General features: G+C 40.2%; 1 protein-coding gene across 1 annotated transcript in view; it reads left to right on the forward strand.

Annotated features, from left to right (window-relative positions):
* Positions 1 to 18,927, forward strand: part of Dcaf5 (DDB1 and CUL4 associated factor 5) — a 106,218-nt gene that overhangs the window by 56,355 nt on the left and 30,936 nt on the right. The window contains exons 5-7 of the mRNA XM_013013679.1: positions 1,185 to 1,200; positions 1,997 to 2,051; positions 3,502 to 3,792. Coding sequence (XP_012869133.1) covers positions 1,185 to 1,200; positions 1,997 to 2,051; positions 3,502 to 3,792 — 362 coding nt within the window. The remainder of the gene's footprint in view (positions 1 to 1,184; positions 1,201 to 1,996; positions 2,052 to 3,501; positions 3,793 to 18,927) is intronic.

An 18,927-nucleotide genomic window follows, 5' to 3' on the forward strand; every position in this document is an offset into this window, starting at 1 on the left:
AAGGCTAGCGCTCTACCACTTGAGCCACAGCGCCACTTCCGGCTTTTTTCTTTTTGCTTATGTGGTGCTGAGGAATCGAACCCAGGGCCTTGAGCATGCGAGGCAAGCACTCTACCACTGAGCCACCTTCCCAGCCTGTCCATGAACTTTAGAATCTTTGATATTATTGGTATACAAATTGCTTGTCTTCCTGGCGAACTAGATTATCCTCACTAGGACTGGTCAACTTTAAACCTCCTGCTGAGAAGTTACCCTGATCCTTTTTTTTTTGAATTTTAGATGCCATTCCATCCCTCATAAAGGAATCAAATTTTTTGCCCACAAATGAAATATTTAGTGCTGGTAGCCGTTGCTCTGAACTTAGTACCCTGAGCATTTTTTAAACAAGATTCTTATGCATTTCTTTGTATGAAAGGTCACTGTTCTCTGCTCTGAAGCATAGGCAGAGTTAGTGACTATCCTAGAGCCCACAAACCACTATAGTATGGCCAGATTACGAATGGAGAGTCAGAAAGCTTGCTTAGGGATGTAGAATGAGTCCATATGACCTGTCCTGGGCCGACTTTTGTATAGGTCTGACTAGTAACATAAGGAAAGGGCATTTGCCCGAGGGCTAGATTCCTGACAGGCTGCTTAGGCTGATGCCAGCACTGCTGCTATGGCTGGTGGGGCTTGTATGACTGTTGAGTCTTGTTTCTTCTTCCACCTTTCCTCTGTCCTACAGATGCAGGTTTATTTGCATACTCTGTGCTGATATTAGATTGAAAGCCTCTCATTGTTTTTTAGCTCAGTGTTTAGATAACACACATGTCTGAGGCTTCCAGGGCAGCCTGTAAAGGAAATGCCTGGGCTCTAATAGCTCTGTCGTTTATTCTCCATATGGGAGTGAGTATGGCTTGTATTCAGGACCATGATAAGAACATTTCTTTTCAGGGATTGATTTGGGGACTATAAGAGTACTGTGCTTTTCCTTGATGTCTAAGAGTTCTAGGGATAGTTTTTTTTTTTTTTAAGTCTTTTCTCTCTCTTCTCTTTCATTCTACTCATAAGAGGATTATAAGCTGTTTTACCCAAGCTCTGTTTTTACATGTATCTGCAATACCAAACAGCATTCTTCCCTTTAGTAATAGACTGGCTTGGATTGTGGTTGGTATTTGTATAGGCTGTTTTTGTGACCTCCCTAGGTTGGCAGCTGCGCCTGTACTTCTGTGTTGGGTTTTTTTTTTTTTGCCCCTCCCCCCCACCCTCCCCACCCCTGAACTCTGGGCTAGGGCGCTGTCCCTCAGCTCTTCAGCTCAAGGCTAGTGCTCTACCACTCGAGCCACAGTGCTACTTCCCGCTTTTTCTGCTTATGTGGTGCTGAGGAATCGAACCCAGGGCTTCATGCATGCAAGGCAAGCACTGAGCCACCTTCCCAGTCCCTACACCTGTACTTCTTAAGGGATATTTCCTTCCTTGTTTCTTAATTTGTCCCATCACTTTCTTTATGGAAGGAAGTTTACAAAAAGGAAAAGAAAGAGGAAATGAAAAGAAAATAAATAATCTTTTCTAATAAAATGTAATTCTTTAAGCTTTTACTTGGTAACATGCGATTAAAACTTCCTCCTTGCTGAGCACTGGTAGGTTATACTTGTGATCCTACTGACTTATGGATCTGAGATCTGAGGAACAGGGTTTGAAGCCAACTGGGGCAGGAAACTCCCTGGGACTCTTACCTCCAGTTAACCACACAAAAAAAGAGCCACAAGTGGAGCTGTGGCTCAAGCAGTAGAACACTAGCCTTCAAAAACAGTATCTTCTAAGCTCTAATTTAGGTTTCCTGAGGACTTTTCCAGGTCTTGTGATTTCTAGAATTTATAAACTTTTTTCCTCTGGGGTCATTTCCTTTCCATGACAGCATTGCCTGTGTGAGACAGTAAATGATCGGTTCTGCCAGGAACTCTTTTTTTGTAATAACCCTGACATATACAGCTAACTTCACTTTCTTTCTTACCAGTAACTTTGTGTTCCAAGAACTGAACCGAAGACGAGAGAAGTTGGTTATAGCATGGGTAGTCAGCACTCATCCTTCTATAATATGGGGTCTGGGCACTTAAGGGTCTTGACTTTGAGAAAGATAAAATGGAGACAGCTTTTTAAAAAAAATAAATGTGACTTGTGTAATTGTTACTGTTTGTGGCTATCCTAGTTAACTGTCATATTGAAATTATCTTCTATGTCATTGAAAAAAATCATTAAGGACCATATTGTGGAAACTATAGCAGAATACTAGGTGAATCAGAATGTATCACTCCCTAAGCAAATGAAATCATATGTATTCACCAAAATTTATTTCAAAACTAACTAAACTTGGGAATTATAGAGGTAAGCAAGTCATCTTCACTTTTTCTTATATATTTTTTGCATATTATTATTATTATTTTGTTGGTTGTTAGGCTTGAACTCAGGGCCTGGGTACTGTCTCTTAGCTTTTTTACTCAAGGCTAGTGTGCTATCACTTTGAACCACAGATCCATTTCCAGTTTTCTGGTGATAAATTGGAGATGAGGGAATCATGGCTTTGAACTACAATCATCAGATCTCAGTCTTCTGAGTAGCTAGGATTATAGATGTGAGTCACCAATACCTGGCTGCATTTAAATTTTTTTTTTTTTTTGGAGGGGTCCAGTCGTGGGGCCTGAACTCTGGGCCTGAGTGCTGTCCCTCAGCTCTTCAGCTCAAGGCGAGTGCTCTACCACTTGAGCTACAGCGCCACTTCCGGTTTTCTGTTGGTTTATTGGAGATAAGAGTCTCACGGTCTTTCCTGCCCGGGCTGGCTTTGAACCGCGATCCTCAGATCTCAGCCTCCTGAGTAGCTAGGATTACAGGCGTGAGCCACCAGCGCCCGGCTTCAGTGTGTTTTTTAAAATATCCTTTTCTTGAAAATTTACTAGAAATTTACCTTTGGAGATTTTAAGAACTTCATATTTTAAATAATTTGCATTAATATAACCAAGGAGCCATCCTTACCCTAATTATTATCTTCTAACAAATCTTACTGATACGTTACATACTCAGTGGGGAAAAAGAGAAAACAGTGTCTTGCTAATTAATGCATAGTGTTCTCATTTTGTGTGTGTATGTGTGTTTGTCTGTGTGTATGCGTGCGTACCAGTCCTAGGGGCTTAAATGAACTGAGGTCCTCACACGCTTGTTCTGCTTTTTTGTTCATGACTAGAACTCTACCACTTGAGCCATACCTCCACTTCCAGCTTTTTGCTGGTTAATTTTTTTGCTGGTTAATTGGTGATAAGAATCTCTGGAATTTTTTTGCCCAGGGTTAATTTTAACATCAATTTCAAGATCTCAGTCACCTGAGTAGCTAGGATTATAGGTGTGAACCACCAGCACCCAGTGATGTATTCTCATTTTTAGACCAATCAACTGTGGCAAATTTTGTCTTATGATAGAAATACCCAGTTATAATGCACAAGCCTAACAGGACGTGTTGGACATGTAAAGGATAGCAAATTCATTGTGTTTTGTAAATCCTTGTCTAATCTGTCACATGTTTCCTCCCTATGCTTTCTACCTTCCAGTTCTCTCCTGCGCTATGGTGGCAACCTATCTCTCCAAAGTGCCATGAGTGTGCGATTCAACAGCAATGGGACCCAGCTCCTGGCCCTCCGGCGGCGCCTGCCCCCTGTGCTCTATGACATCCACTCGCGCCTGCCGGTGTTCCAGTTTGACAATCAGGGTTACTTCAACTCGTGCACTATGAAAAGTTGTTGCTTTGCAGGAGATCGTGACCAGGTTAGTACTTCCTGCTCCCTAGAGCCTTACATCTTTCCGTACTGGTCTTTTCAGTGCCATGTCAAGTAGAAATAATTGAGGAGAAACAAGAGCCTTGAGACCTTCTGAACTCAGACTCAGTGTTTGTTTCTCTCTCGGTCTCTGTCTTTACAGTCTCTGCCTCCCCCCACCCCCCACCCCGTGGTCCTGGGATTTGAACTTGGCCTGATGATTGCTAGGCAGGTACTTTACTACTTGAGTCATGCTCTTAGCCCCATTGTGAGTTTCTTTGTCCAACTTGCCAGTGGGTGCATATAAGGTACTTATAAATCAAGGTTGACTACTATGTGGTTTGGTTTTTTTTTTTTTTTTACAACCCAGTGCCACTGCATTTGTGAATGGATATTTAGTATTCTATGAACATGCCATTTCCAAAGAAAGAGAGTCATGAAAATTAGCCTGCCAGTGAAAGACAGTTTGTCATTTTTCATATCAAGCATAGCAGTAAAACAGACTAAATAGCATCTAAGGAGGCATGTACATAGGGGGGGCTGGTTACGAGATGACATCTTTTCCTTGGAAGAAATGAGCTGAGCAGCTTTGTTTGATAGAGAGCCAGATGCTAACTCTTTTTGTTTTTACTACTAGCATCATAACTGGGACTATAGAGTTCTAGCTGTGAATTCCCAGCCTTTTCTTAGTGTCACTGGAGATGGAGATACTGAAGTTGATTTAAAGCTGGTAGTTTAAAATATACTTGGTATTCTTGAACTTGTCTTGGCCTTATAAGTTCTAAAGTCATGGGGCCTGAACTCTGGGCCTGGGCACTGTCCCTCAGCTCTTCAGCTCAAAGCTAGCACTCTACCACTTGAGCTACAGCACCACTTCTGGCTTTTTCTGCTTATGTGGTGCTGAGGAATTGAACCCAGGGCCTCATGCATGCGAGGCAAACACTCTACCACTGAGCCACCTTCCCAGCCCAGTTCTAAAGTTTTATATCAATGGTCGGTTGAACTGGTCTTAGTAAATGATCTAAGTAAAGATAATATAGAGAAAGACTGATCAAGTAAACAAATAGATTTTTCTTTTCTTTTTAAAGATAATGAATCTTTTTTTTTTGGGGGGGGGGTCCGGTCATAGGGCCTGAACTCTGGGCCTGGACTCTGTCCCTCAGCATTTCAGCTCAAGGCTAGCCCTCTACCACTTGAGCCACAGCACTCCGGCTTTTTTTCTTTTTGCTTATGTGGTGCAGGGGAATCGAACCCAGGGCCTCATGCATGCAAGGCAAGCACTCTACCACTGAGCTACCTTCCCAGCCCCAAGATAATGAATCTTAATGCTAGACCTTATTCCTAGTCCTTGTTTTCATCAGCAAGATGTTTTCTCACCTTTGGGCTTATCACCTATGTCAAATTTGATAGACCATTTTCATAGGCTATATAGAGTTGTTTATGGACAAGAGACATAAAGGAAACGGTTTGAGAACTTTCCAACACTCTGCTTTTACAGTTAGAAGTTAGGATTTTTCTCCCTGAGTTGCTAGAGGTTCCCTAATATTGTAGTTTAAAGATTAGTGAATATAGTAAGTACGGAATAGATATTTGTTTAACTGATTTGCATGTTGGTAGATGAGAATTTTCTTTTTAAGGTTTGCAAGATCGAAACTTCTTCTTCTTCTTCTTTTTTTTTTTTTTTTTTGCCAGTCGTGAGGCTTGAATTCTGGGCCTGAGTGCTGTCCCTCAGCTCTTCAGCTCAAGGCTAGCACTCTACCACTTGAGCCACAGCACCACTTCTGGCTTTTTTCTGCTTATATGGTGCTGAGGAATCAAACCCAGGGCCTCATGCATGCAAGGCAAGCACTGTACCGTTGAGCCACTTCCCAGCCTCGAAACTTCCTTTTTATGGATAGAAAACAAATATCCAAATTCAAGATTCAGTTTTAAGTTGGAATCCTAGGGCTTACTTAGCTGAAATCCATATTGGAGACCATTAAATGGCCTTGTTAAAGTGTCTCCCTGAGGAGGCCAAGGAGTCTGAATTACTTAGTTATTATTGACCTATTTGATTGTTTCTTGGGTGGGAAGAATCAAGTTCTAGAGAGGAGATGAACCCCCAAAAAGAATTTAGTTATTAAATAGAATGGCTGCTATACCTTTTAATAGCTATGGAAATGGCAACTAAGTTGCTTTTCCCCCCCTTCATTCTTCTTTATTTTGTTTGTTTGATGGTCCTGGGAATTGAACTCAAGACCTGGGCTCTGTCCCTGAGCTTCTGTTGCTCAAGGACAGTGTTCTACCACTTGAGCCACAGCTATACTTCAAGCATTTTTGGCAGTTAATTTGAGGTAAGAGTCTCACAGACTTTCCTACCCTGGCTGGCTTTAAACTTCAATCTTTAAGATCTCAGCCTCCTGAATAGTTAGGATTGCAGGTATGAGCCACTGGCATTTGGCTATTCTTTTTTTCCCTCATCTTTTGCTAACCTGTTATGCATGTGATTCTTATTTTACTGACTTTTAAAGAGCATTCATTAAATATAATTGTTCATTAGACTTTATTGCCATGAACATAGGCAGAATGAAAGGTGAAAGAGATAAAGGAGAATGGATATTGATAGTATATTTTCTCAGGCTATATAGTAGCAGTCAAATACGGTCTTCATGGAGTTCCTAAAGTATTTAGGCAAAGGCCTATGAACAAAATGTAGAGTACACACACCATTGTTTTTTAGCCTTAGCATTGTCATTCTTTTGGCTGGTGAGTTTGCTCTGTGGGATTGCCCTGTACCTTTCAGGTAGAGTAATACTATCCCTTGCCTCTACCCATGAGATTGTCATTCTTAATTGCTTTCCAGGCAACCAAAATGTTTCCAGACATTGCCAGATATCTCCTGGGATAATACTGCCCCTGGTTGAGAACCTTGGTCCAGATTAGAATTACCTGTCTTGCCCAGAAGCACTGAGGCAGATATTACCAGAGGCAGAGCTATGAAAGGAATAAATTGAAGACATAGTTGCTTTCATCTTGTAGGTTTTCTGTAATGATAAAAGTATTGAGTGACTTTTGATTTTTCTGTATTCAGAGTTTTGACTTTTGTCCTAAAGGAAGAATTTATAGGTATAATGTACTTGGATAAATGATACTGGCTTTCGGTTGCATTAAGTGGTTTTACTTAGATGATGGAGGATGCAAAAGATTATTTTTTTTTAATTTTTATTTTTTGGGTTCGGTCGTGGGGCCTGAACTCTGGGCCTAGGCGCTGTCCCTCAGCTCTTTAGCTCAAGGCTAGCACTTTACCACTTGAGCCACAGCAACACTTCTGGCTTTTTTCTTTTTGCTTAAGTGGTGCTAAGGAATCGAACCCAGGGCCTCATGCATGCAAGGCAAGCACTCTACCACTGAGCCACCTTCCCAGCCCACAAAAGATTATTGACTCTAGCTTTTTTACCAATCAGAATTACTCTTCAGTCTGTTCCTATCCTCCATATAGATGATCAGATCTAATCAAGGAAATAAATAGTACAGAAATTTATGTTTGGCCTTTCTGTTCACTCTATAGGGATTAAGAAATATAGCTAATTTATAGTCATCTTGCCTATAAATTCTGGTACACAGTGAAAGCAATAAATACTTGTTGATGTGAGTCTTGATTCTTTAGTTCATCTGTGTGGTGTTTAGCATTCTGGGCCTAAATCTTCTCTAACTGTAAATTAAAATTGATCAATACCACTTTTCCTATCCAACTTCCAGAGGTCTTTAGGTGCATAAATTGAATAATGGATTACAGTGAAACTAATTCACTGAGCTTAGAGTTCTAAGGGTTACACAAAAAGCTAGATTTACTGTCTCAGTCCTGGAACATGTTTTTTGAAAGTGATTTATGGGCTCTGATTTTCCACACTTAGGGCTACAGCAGCAGCTGCCACAGTTCAGTATGATCTCTGCAATGTACATATTTTTTTATCTAGTCCAGATAGGAATTTTTTTTATTGCTTTCATATTCTAAAACCTACCCTTTCTTTATATTGATATTTACTTGTTTATTTGAAACAGCATCTCACCATGTTGCCTCAAACTTCTGTCTTCCTGTATTAGCCTGCCAAATAGTTGAGCTTACAGGCATGATCTTTCTGTTCCACCTTGTTCCTGTGTGCTCTGAGAACATCCATCGCCTGAAACTCATTCTCTGTAAATTTTCATTTAGTCATAAACTGTGTAACCATCCCAGAGGAACTGAAAATTTCCATAATAGGAATAAACATGGACAAAAGAAGTGATCCTTGGGGCTGGGAAGGTGGCTCAGTGGTAGAGTGCTTGCCTTGCATGCATGAGTCCCTGGGTTCGATTCCTCAGCACCACATAAGAAAAAAGAAAAAAGCCGGAAGTGGCGCTGTGGCTCAAGTGGTAGAGGGCTAGCCTTGAGCGGAATGCTGAGGGACAGTGCCCGGGCCCAGAGTTCAGGCCCCACAACTGGACCAAAAAAAAAGAAGAAGTGGTCCCATCCATCTAAGATAGTCTTCAGACTTTTAATTACAAAGTGATTAGTCAGGCCACACAGATGGATCCAGATATTGTGCCGGAGATCCTATACTTCTTTTTTGACTATGCTGGGTTCCTAGATAATTTGTTAGTTTCAAAATTACACGAACATTTTAAGAAATTAGAATCAGGGAATAAAGTGTGAAATATGTCCCTATGTTCACTACTGTCACTGTAGAATGAATTCTAGTCATAGAGCTGTTATAGGTTATTTTGTACAAGCTTTTACAAATGAGGTTAGGTGCACAAGGTACCACACATACAAGTTTATAGCCCAGCTAGGACTAGAACTCAGATTTTATTTTATTTTTTATCTTTTTAATTTTTGCCAGTCCTGGGGCTTGAACTCTGGGCCTGGACTCTGTCCTTGAGCCACTCTGTACTCAAGACTCACATTCTACCACTTAAGCCACAGTACCATTTCCAGTTTTTTCTGTGATTAATTGGAGATAAGGGTCTCATAGACTTTGCTGTTCCAGCTGGCTTTGAACTGTGATCCTCAGATCTCAGCCTCCTGGAATAGCTAGGATTATAGGTATGAGCCACCAGTGCCTGGCTAGAACTCAGATTTTTTTAGCTTATTGTATACTCTCATTTTCACTCTTCAAATGGTTGTAACTTGATGCCATTGGAAGCAAGACTGTTTGTAAAAATGAATAGACTGGCCTGTGAGCACACAGTTAGGAAGTAGTGTAAACTGGAAAGTCCAAATTCCATCAGGGATTTTTCTACTCATCTTTTACCTGTTGTTCTAGTAGCTTCTGTATTACCAAACATCTATGTGCTCTGTATTCTGCAGTAGAGCTTCCAGCTTGAAACTTTGTGCTTTATTCAGCAGGTTGTTTTTTTTCACTCATGTTTAGTTCTGTGGTATGTCACTGATTTATGGATGAGTAGAAACAAGTTCCATCCTCATTTTTTTTTTCTTTTTTCCCTTCTGGGGCTTGAACACAGGGCCTGGGCTCTATCCTTGAGCCTCTCTGTGTTCAAGGCTAGCACTCTACCACTTGAGCCACAGCACCACTTCTGGTTTTTTTTTTTAGTAATTTTTTGGAGATAAGAATCTCACAGACTTTCCTGCCTGGTCTGGCCTTGAGCTGCAATCCTCAGATCTCAGCCTCCTGAGAAGCTAGGATTATAGGTGTGAGCCACCAGCGCCTAGCTCCTTTCCTAGTTTTTAACTGAACATTTTTTTTTAAACATTCCTTCCAACATTTTTTTTTTTGTGTGTGACAATCCTGGGGCTTGAACTTGGGACCTGGGTGCTGGCCCTGAATTTTTGTGCTCAAGGATAGTGCTCTAACTTTGGGCAACAGCACCATTTTTGGCTTTTTAGTAGTTAGTTGGAGATAAGAGTCTCATAAACTTTCCTGCCTGGGCTGGATCTCAGCCTCCTGAATAGCTAAGATTGCATGTATGAACCACCAGCATCAGGCCATTCCTCCCAACTTAAAAAAAAAGACAGCAGTGTACTAGTGTGATATCATGGTGGCTAATGACAAAAAACAGCTTGAACTAAAGACTTAACTTTTTTCTTTCTTTTTCCTTTTTAACACAGGGTCTTATTATGTTGTCCAGGTTGGCTCCGGATTTCTCCACCTTTTGCGTAGTAGGGACTATAGGCATGCCACTATGTCCAACTCCTTGAACTTCTGGTCTTGTAATATAGCGTGGCATTAAAATAACATTCCTAAGCTGGGCACCGGTGGCTCATGCTTATAATCCTAGCTACTCAGGAAGCCACCAGAAAACTGGAAGTAGAGCTGGGGCTCAAAGTGGTAGAATAACTAGCCTTGAGGGGAAAAGCTCAGAGACAATACCCAGGCCCTGAGTTCAAGCCCCATAACTGACCAAAAACAAAAACAAAAAGCCATTCCTCTCTTGGAGACTGCTTAAACCCAAGGGTTTTCTTTTCTTTCATAAAATGCTTAGATTTTGTTTAGTTGTTTTGTTTTTTTTTTCCCTTGAAGCCTGAATTGGGTACACTTTGTATTCTAATCTTCACTCTCAGTGGCTATCTATATCTTTAATGAGTAAATCTCTTAACAGAGTTTAGAAAGAATGTGTGTTCCACTCGCTAGCTTTTCTGGTGCATACTTGTTAGACTGCACTTGGCTTTTGTTCTCTTTATTTCACAGTTCCTTAAATGGCTCTTGTCCTAGATTATGAGTCCAGCTGAGCAGTTCAGGCTTCTGGGAAGTCATCTCTCACACTAGACGTGTGTGTGCCTGGAAACGAACAGGCTGATTAGTTTAAAATCTTCTCTAATGCTAGGTCTGCTAGTCCCTAGATTTTGCTGAAAGAGGAATGGGAAAATAGTTTTTTTTTCTTTTTCTTTTTTGAAGGATTGTGCATTACAGTGTCTGAGTATTGGAATCTCTTATACAGGCCTTCATTTTGATATTGACAAATGGCAGGTAGGACCCCTAAAATCATGATAATGAAATCATTCTACCTCAACCCCAAAAAGCTAGCTTTTACCCTGTGAATCCAACAAAATGGTCCTGAATATGTGGCCTGGTCTCAGACATTACATCACCACTTAGCTTTTCTGTGTTGATGGAGTATGGGTAGAGCAAAGGGGTAGGAATGCATCAGTAAGTCTCTCTAGGCCAGAGAAGTGCCCCGTGAACTTTATAAAGCTCTGCTGTTTTTATACCTCCATTCAGCCCTGATGACACTACTTGGAGGGAGGGGGTTTGGAATGCCATATGTTATCTGAAATAAAAAATATATTTTCACTAGTAAAAAAAAAATATCTTTTGGGATTCATCCTTTAATTTGTTTTGTGGCTAGCTTTTTTTTGTTTACCTCTCTTTGCTTATTTTCCCTCTGTTATATTTAAATGAGCTTAGACCTTTGGGTGTAATTCAACTGGGCAGGTTTTGCTCTTGCTGTGAAACTGGAGCCTAGAGTAATTTGAAATGGCTGCTGTGATCAGTGGTAGGAATAAACCAGGATTAAACTCAGTTTCTTGCTTATGATTATGCCCTATTCCTCATAGGCATACTGTTGCCTGTGATGTTGAGATCAAGTAGTAATATGGTCTTCTACAAGCTGATGAGGAAGAGCTAGCTAAATACAGAATGTTGTAGCAGAAGAATTTCTAGTAAGATGGTATGTATTGTTTATGTGAGTATTTTAGGAGACTTTGTTGTTGTGGTGGTGGTTTTTTGGTTGTGGGGCCTGAACTCTGGGCCTGGGCGCTGTCCCTCAGCTCTTCAGCTCAAGGCTGGCACTCTACCACTTGAGCCACAGTGCCACTTCCAGCTTTTTCTGCTTATGTGGTGCTGAGGAATTGAACCTAGGGCCTCATGCATTTAAGGCAAACACTCTACCACACTGAGCCACCTTCCTAGCCCAAGACTTTTTTTTTTTTTTTTTTAAAAGAAAGGGTAGATTGAAAATAACTTGTTGCTATGCATGGTAATACACATCTGTAATCACAGCATTTGAAAGGTTAAGGCAGCTGTATCATATAAAATTTGAGGTCAGGCTGGGTTATAGAATAAGATCTTACTTTAAAAAAAAGAGAGAGAGAGAAAGAAAGAAAATAACTTGTTTATTAAATCAGCCATTTCAAAAGCCTTTTGAACCCCGGATCTCTTTGAAAGTCTAAAAGCTATAAATGGTCATCTCAAAAAAATATATTATTGCAGGCATCTGTGACTCATGCCTTTAATCCTAGCTATTCAGGAGGCTGAAATCTGAGGATCATGGTTCAAAGCCAGCCCAGGCAGGAAAGTCTGTGAGACTCTTCTCTCCAATTAATCACTAGAAAACCAGAAGTGGCGCTGTGGTTCAAGTGGTAGAGCACTAACCTTGAGCTGAAGAGCACAGGGACAGCGCCCAGGCCGAGTTCAAGCCTCACGACTGATGGAAAAAAGAAAAATGTAAATCATAAGGGATTTATGAGACTCCTGAAACTTAGGTTCTCAAGTATTATCAACCCTAGAGTAAGATTTTTTCCTTTTGGACAAGATTATTAGTCAATTTGCTGATAAAACTTTTGTAACTTAAAAGGCATAAAAAGTATAGGCAGCTCTTTTCTGATTTATAATTGGCTGAAAAGGAACACTAGGAGACCTGGATTTCTTTTTAGGTTAGGAATAAATGGAACTAATGTGATAGCGTACATGACATAAGTTCTCCCCTGGAAAGGAGTAGGAAGTAGATATTCATGAAGTAGGACGAGTTGTTCTACCTGCCCAGCCTCCTTAGTTAGATATGACTTTCAGTAGCTCTGCCTCTTGCTTTAGTATGCAGGCTTTGGAGATAAAGGGAAACACTATTCCTTCCTCAGAATGCTTTGAGAATTTTGCTTGAAATGAAGAGTATAAATGCTCACAGATGGACTGAAGTGAGTGATGCCCCCTCAATTCTCAGTCCCCACATGCCAAAGTCAAGACTACAGAGAGCAGACTGGGTACTGAGGGCCATTTGGTTGGTGGTCCAGCAAACTAAGCCCGGGTTCCCAAGATGCAGTCTGTTAAAGATTCATCTTTAAGTAATGCCAACTACTTTGTTATAGCAGCTGTTTATGATTTAGAGCCATTTTTTTATTTCTTTCCTACTGATTATTTGACTATTACTGGCTACCATTATGGAATATTTCTTTATTAATAGAACTTAGCCTACTCAGCACCAATAAAGGTTGTTTGTTTTAATGAACCAAAGGATTCCAGGAGCCTAATGGAGCTGAAATGACAAATGATCCAAAGAAGCAAGAATAATGTAACTTAACATGCAAAAATAGTATTAATCTTATGGGTATGTATATTTGCATGCGTTCACTTAGAACCGTCTTTCTTACCACAAGTTAAATAAATGTATGGCTTTACCCATTTCCAAAGAAAATTTGTTGTGATTGCTTTGGATAATATTTTTGGCAGCACATAAAATTTGGGCATAAATGATAGGGTCAATGGTATATTTCATCCCAATTAGCAAACCTGTATATAAATGAACTTCTAAGACTACATTACAGAATTGTTCCATTATATTTTTTTCCTCTGACAAAAGGTCATAGGGAAAATAAGAGTTTTGTTTTACTTAAAGGTTAAATAGCATTCTCTTCTATTACTGATCAAACTATAGAGCCATCTGGTTTTTCTGTGTTAGTCAGTACATTTAATTAGACAGGCATACTTTTTACTACAGAGTAATTAATCAATTGCTGTGGAAGGAGCTTGTGTAACTGATATATTTCCTTTTCTCTTAGATGTTTGGGAAAAGCAAATTCTGTGTAAACATGAACACCACAACATACATTTATGCACATATACAAACATACATTTTTTGTGTGTGTATATATATATATATAGTGTGTGTGTATATATATATACACATATGTATATATATGTATATATATATATATATATATATATATGAGTTTACAACAGTAGGTCCATCATCTATCTATAAATTTATCTAGAGAGCAATGATAGTTATCAACAGGCATAGGGCCTGTTGATATAAATTCTGAATTCTTCGAGTGTGTTAGAAGGATGGCTTCTAAATTACTTCTCTTTATTCAGATGGGGGACATTTTTTGTTCACATCCATGTTTCTGAAACATACAAAGCTTTTAAATGCTAGGAATTTCATAAATGTATCTTTCCTTTGGTTTAAATAAAGGTCTTAGAGGGGGCTGGGAATGTGGCTTAGTGGTGGAGTGCTTGCCTATATGCATGAAGCCCTTAGTTCGATTCCTCAGTACCACATAAATAGAAAAAGCTGGAAGTAGCGCTGTGGCTCAAGTGGTAAAGCACTAGCCTTGAGCAAAAGAAGCTCAGGGACAGTACCCAGGCCCTGAGTTCAAGCCTCAGAAATGGCAATATATATATATTAGGGGCAATAGCTTACATTTCTTGCTATGGTACACTTTGCTTTTTTCTCCAGGAAGCTTCTATCAGTCTCTGTTTGTTTGTCTGTCTGTCTGTTTCTCTGTCTCTGTCTCTCTCTTATTGGAGGCTGAGTCCTAGTGGCTTATGCCTATAATCCTAGCTATTCAGGAAGCTGAAATCTGAGGATCACAGTTCAAAGAATCAGCCCAGGCAAGAAAGTCCATGAGACTCTTATCTCCATTTAACCATCATAAAGCCAGAAGTGGTGTTGTGGCTAAAGTGTTAGATCGCTCTCCTTGAACTGAAGGGCCCAGGCCCAGAGTTCAAGCCCCACAACTGACAAAAATAAATCAGTGAATATTTATTTATTATTGGTGTGGGGCTTGAATGCAGGGCCTGGGCCCTGTCCCTGAGCTCTGTTGTTCAAGGCTAGGCTCTACCACTTTGAGACACAGCACCACTTTTGGTTTTTGATTAGGAGATAAGAGTTGTGGATTTCCTACTGGAGCTGACTTCAAACTGAGACCCTCAGATTTCAGCCTCCTGAGTAGCTAGGTATAAGCCACCAGCACCCAGCTAGGAAGCTTCTATTTAATAAGCACTTTTTTATATGGTAGGCCATATCTAGATTCTGTTTTGAACTTCAGACTGCTAAAAAGTTTTTTGGTGGGTTCCATTGGGTATTTATCTAGCAAAACACCTTGCGAACAGATCTTTCTAGAGAGTGTATTATTTAAGAGACACAGAAGGGGCTGGAGTTCTTGGAGGGAATGTTGGGCATTTTAATAGTATCAGTGAGTACAGGTATTACTTGAGTGGCTGTTTTCTACAAAGATTAATGGACTGACAATGTATATTATATATATATATTTTTTAATGAGTGTGGTTTCTTGTGATGGTTATAGTGTGTTTTTTCTTGAAGAATCAAATTAGTATTTCAATATAGATCATGAATTAAAGACCAGCATGCTGTAGCCTCATGTTAACTCTACTTAAAATCTATAGACTATGTGCAGATCAGTAAACTGGTTGCCTTCTTAGAAAACAAAATTAATGAACAGTGATGTGGGTCAGAGTTTAGCTAGCTACAAAGGATTGTGGACAATATGGATCTTCCCACCCCATGTTCCTTTTTATATTGGAGTCATTCATCTTGCACACAAATTCTCATTAAAATTAAATAAGTCTCCTTTGATCCAAAGTACTTTGAGTCTTCTACCTCTGCCTCAATTCAGAGTATTGGGGAAAATGTGCTCAATTGTCTAACTAGAGTATTTGAAAGTCCTCCTCCTCCTCCTCCTCCTCCTCCTCTTTTTTTTTTTAACTGTGCTGGTATTAAGGCTTGTACTTGAGGCCTGGGAGCTATCCCTGAGCTATTTTGCTTAAGGCTAAGTACTCACAGCTCCACTTCTGGCTTTTTGGGTACTTAATGGAGATAAGAGTCCCATGGACTTTACGACCCTAGCTGGCTTTGAATAAGGATCCTTAGATTTCAGCCTCCTGAGTAGCTAAGGATTTCAGGCATGAGCCACTGGTACCCCAGCTCTTTCTCCTTCTTTGAAGTCCTCCTTGTTCTACCCTGTTAGGATAGAAGGTAAGGATTTTTTTCTTTTTTGCCTGTTGTGGGGCTTGAACTCAGGGCCTGGGCGTTGTCCCTGAGCTCTTCAGCTCAAGGCTAGCACTCTACTACTTGAGCTACAGGGCCACTTCCGGTTTTCTGGTGGCTTATTGTCAGTCAGAGTCTCACAGACTTTCCTGCCCGGGCTGGCTTTGAACCATGATCCTCAGATCTCAGGCTCCTGAGTAGCTAGGATTACGGGCGTGAGCCACTGGTGCCTAGCTTTGTCTTTGCTTTCTTACTCGTTTTTTTCTTACATATCACAGAAAAATGTTTATGAGATGGCCCTCCAAGACTTTCGAATTCCCTTTTGGTCCTCTGAACAGTAACTATTAGCAGGCTTCAGTTAGGCTGAAGGTGAATCAGCCTAAGTCCAGGAGACAGTGACCGTTTCAACATAACTAGGAGAGGAATCTGTCCACCTGCTTTGAGAATGTTAATATAGTTCTTACCTAGCCTATGTAATCATCTTTACTTTGGCATAAAAGACTTTCATGCTAGAAAGTTGGCTCAGTGGTAGAGTTCTTGCCTCGTATTCATGAGGCCCTGTGGCTCAAGTGGTAGAGCACTAGCCTTGAGCTGAAGAGCTGAGGGACAGCGCCCAGGCTCAGTGTTCAGGACCCACCACCACCACCACCAACAAAAAGACTTTCTCATTCTCTTAGATATGCACATAACTTGCTCTCTCATTTCCTTCAAGGCTCTGATCAAAATGCTTGTTTTATCAGAAAGGCCTTCTGTGACCACTCTATATAAAATGGAAACTAGCTACTCCCACCACTATAGTTTTTCATTTATATATGTTTGTTGCTATTAACTTCCCCTCTTTACTCACATCATATGAGTATATAATTATTTCTTCTGTTGTTCAATAAAATGTTAGCTTTGTGAGGACAGGAAAAGGATCTTTAGTTAGTTCTGTATTCCTTTTCCTGGAACACTGCCCAAAACATAGTAGACATTCAGTAAATATTTGTTTAATGAATAAAGGAATGAACTCATTTTTATTTCAGTCTTTCACAGTCAGCAGTCTCCCAGGCAGACAACTTTTTAATGCTGGCAGTGGTCCAGCAGACAACCATGAAATGCCATAAATGAATTCTTTAGGGCATTTTGTGATTCCAGTATGTTGGAAGTCATCCCAAGTTATACTCTTCTGGTAGGTGGAAGAGAAATTCTAAAAGGAAGGGAGATCAGAACTTGCTATATCCCTATACACTGTAAGCATTTTCTACATTATTTAAGGAGCTGTCATATTAAATCCAATGACTTTAGTTGTGTGGGAGAGCTTTCTTCCTTCTAAGGCAGTCTTCTGAGTCAGCATTCTGGCTGGGCTTTCCCTCTCACCTTTTCAGAGGTTTGTCTTGAACAAATGGGAAAATACTGATCCTTCACCATGAGATAGTGAAATTTCTGATAAGCCTCACCTTGCTCTTTTTAAACATAGTTTTTGTTTAGTTTTGGAATGTTGGTGAAATAAGAAGGGTAGCAAGAATTACATATGTGAAGTTTACAGTCTCAAACAATATGATGAGATGTATATCATATATACATACACTTAGTGGGCAGTTTTTTTAAAATTCTGAATCCCCTTCCTTCATCCTTTGTTTGGGTTCAAGTTTCAGGTCCAACTGGTTTATTTGGAAATGCAGTAAATAGTAGAAAATTAGAGAACTAAGAGAGGGAAAGGTAGGAAATTTTAGTGAGCCACCTACCTACAACTGGAGTTTGATCTAGAGAAAGAAGGAAGCTGGGCTACTATTAGTCCATCCTTGTCATTGGTTGAGTGTTGCTTCAGTGCACAGACTGTAGCAGTCTGTGGATACTTGAGCTTAAGAGAAAACCCTTATGTTAAAAGGTACAGATAGCTGGAGATCTGGTCAGTATACAAGTCCTGAGGGATTTGAACAGATTATCACCATGATTTCTGCTCCTTTTGAAATAGTAAATTACAGGAGAACCATCTTTGTTCTTTCTATTCTTTAGCCTTTTGTTTGTTTGTTTTTGTTTTTTGTTGGTCTTGGGGCCTGAACTCTGGGCCTAGGCGCTGTCCCTCAGCTCTTCAGTTCAAGGCTAGCGCTCTACCACTTGAGCCACAGCGCCACTTCTGGCTTTTTCTGCTTATGTGGTGCTGAGGAATTGAATCCTCATGCATGCAAGGCAAACACTCTACCACTGAGCCACCTTCCCAGCCCCTAGCTTTTTGGTGTGTGTTGGTTATAGAGCTTGAACTCAGGGCCTGGGTGTTGTTGTCGAGCTTTTTCACTCAAGGCTAGTACTCTGCCTACCACTTTGCGTCACAGCTCCACTTCCGATTTTCTGGTTTTCTGGTGGTTAATTGGAGATAAGAATCTCATGGACTTTCCTGCCTGGGCTGGCTTTGACTTTGAATCATAATCCTCAGATCTCAGCCTCCTGAGTAGCTAGGATTGCAAGTGTGAACCACTGGCGCCTGGCTTAGTGTCTGGCCTTTTAAACCACCTCTTTCTCTAAAGCTAGCTAAGTACTCAGATCTCATCTTGACTCTTCTGTGAATCACCAGGCCGCATGTTTCTCATAATGGCACCTACTGACTTCTGCTTCATGGAATGCTTGTTAAATACCTACATGTTTTATATTTTGCACTTTATTTGAGTTCCTTGGGAACTGTTACATCTTTGTAAGCAGCAGAGTCCTGGCGTGTTTTATAATGGGTTGTTTTGCCAAATAGTCTGTGAGAAAAAACCCTGGGTTCTTGATAGTGTCAACCATATAGTATCATAAACTTCAGGGAGTTACTGGATGGACTCTAAAAGCCAGAGCAATAATTCATTCCCCTCCTGTTTCTCTTGAAGTTAAAAAAAAAATTGTATACTTAACCAACCACCACTGCTTTATTTCCAGAGCTTTTTTATCATCCTAAATATATACTCTATAACCATTAAATACTAAATCTCCAATCTCTGGCAACCACCATTCTACTTGGTCTCTGTGGTTTGATTATTCTAAGTATCCCATGTGAGTGAAATCATACACTGTTTGCCTTTGTGACTGGTTTATTTCATTTTAGTATCATCTGTGTTAAAGCCTATATCAGAATTTCCTTTTTATTTGAGGCTAAATAATAACTTTTGTATGTACATATCACATTTTGTTTATTCTTGTTGACAGCATT

This window comes from Dipodomys ordii, unplaced genomic scaffold, assembly GCF_000151885.1.
Source record: "Dipodomys ordii isolate 6190 unplaced genomic scaffold, Dord_2.0 Scaffold2, whole genome shotgun sequence".
Taxonomy (NCBI): Eukaryota; Metazoa; Chordata; class Mammalia; order Rodentia; family Heteromyidae; genus Dipodomys; species Dipodomys ordii.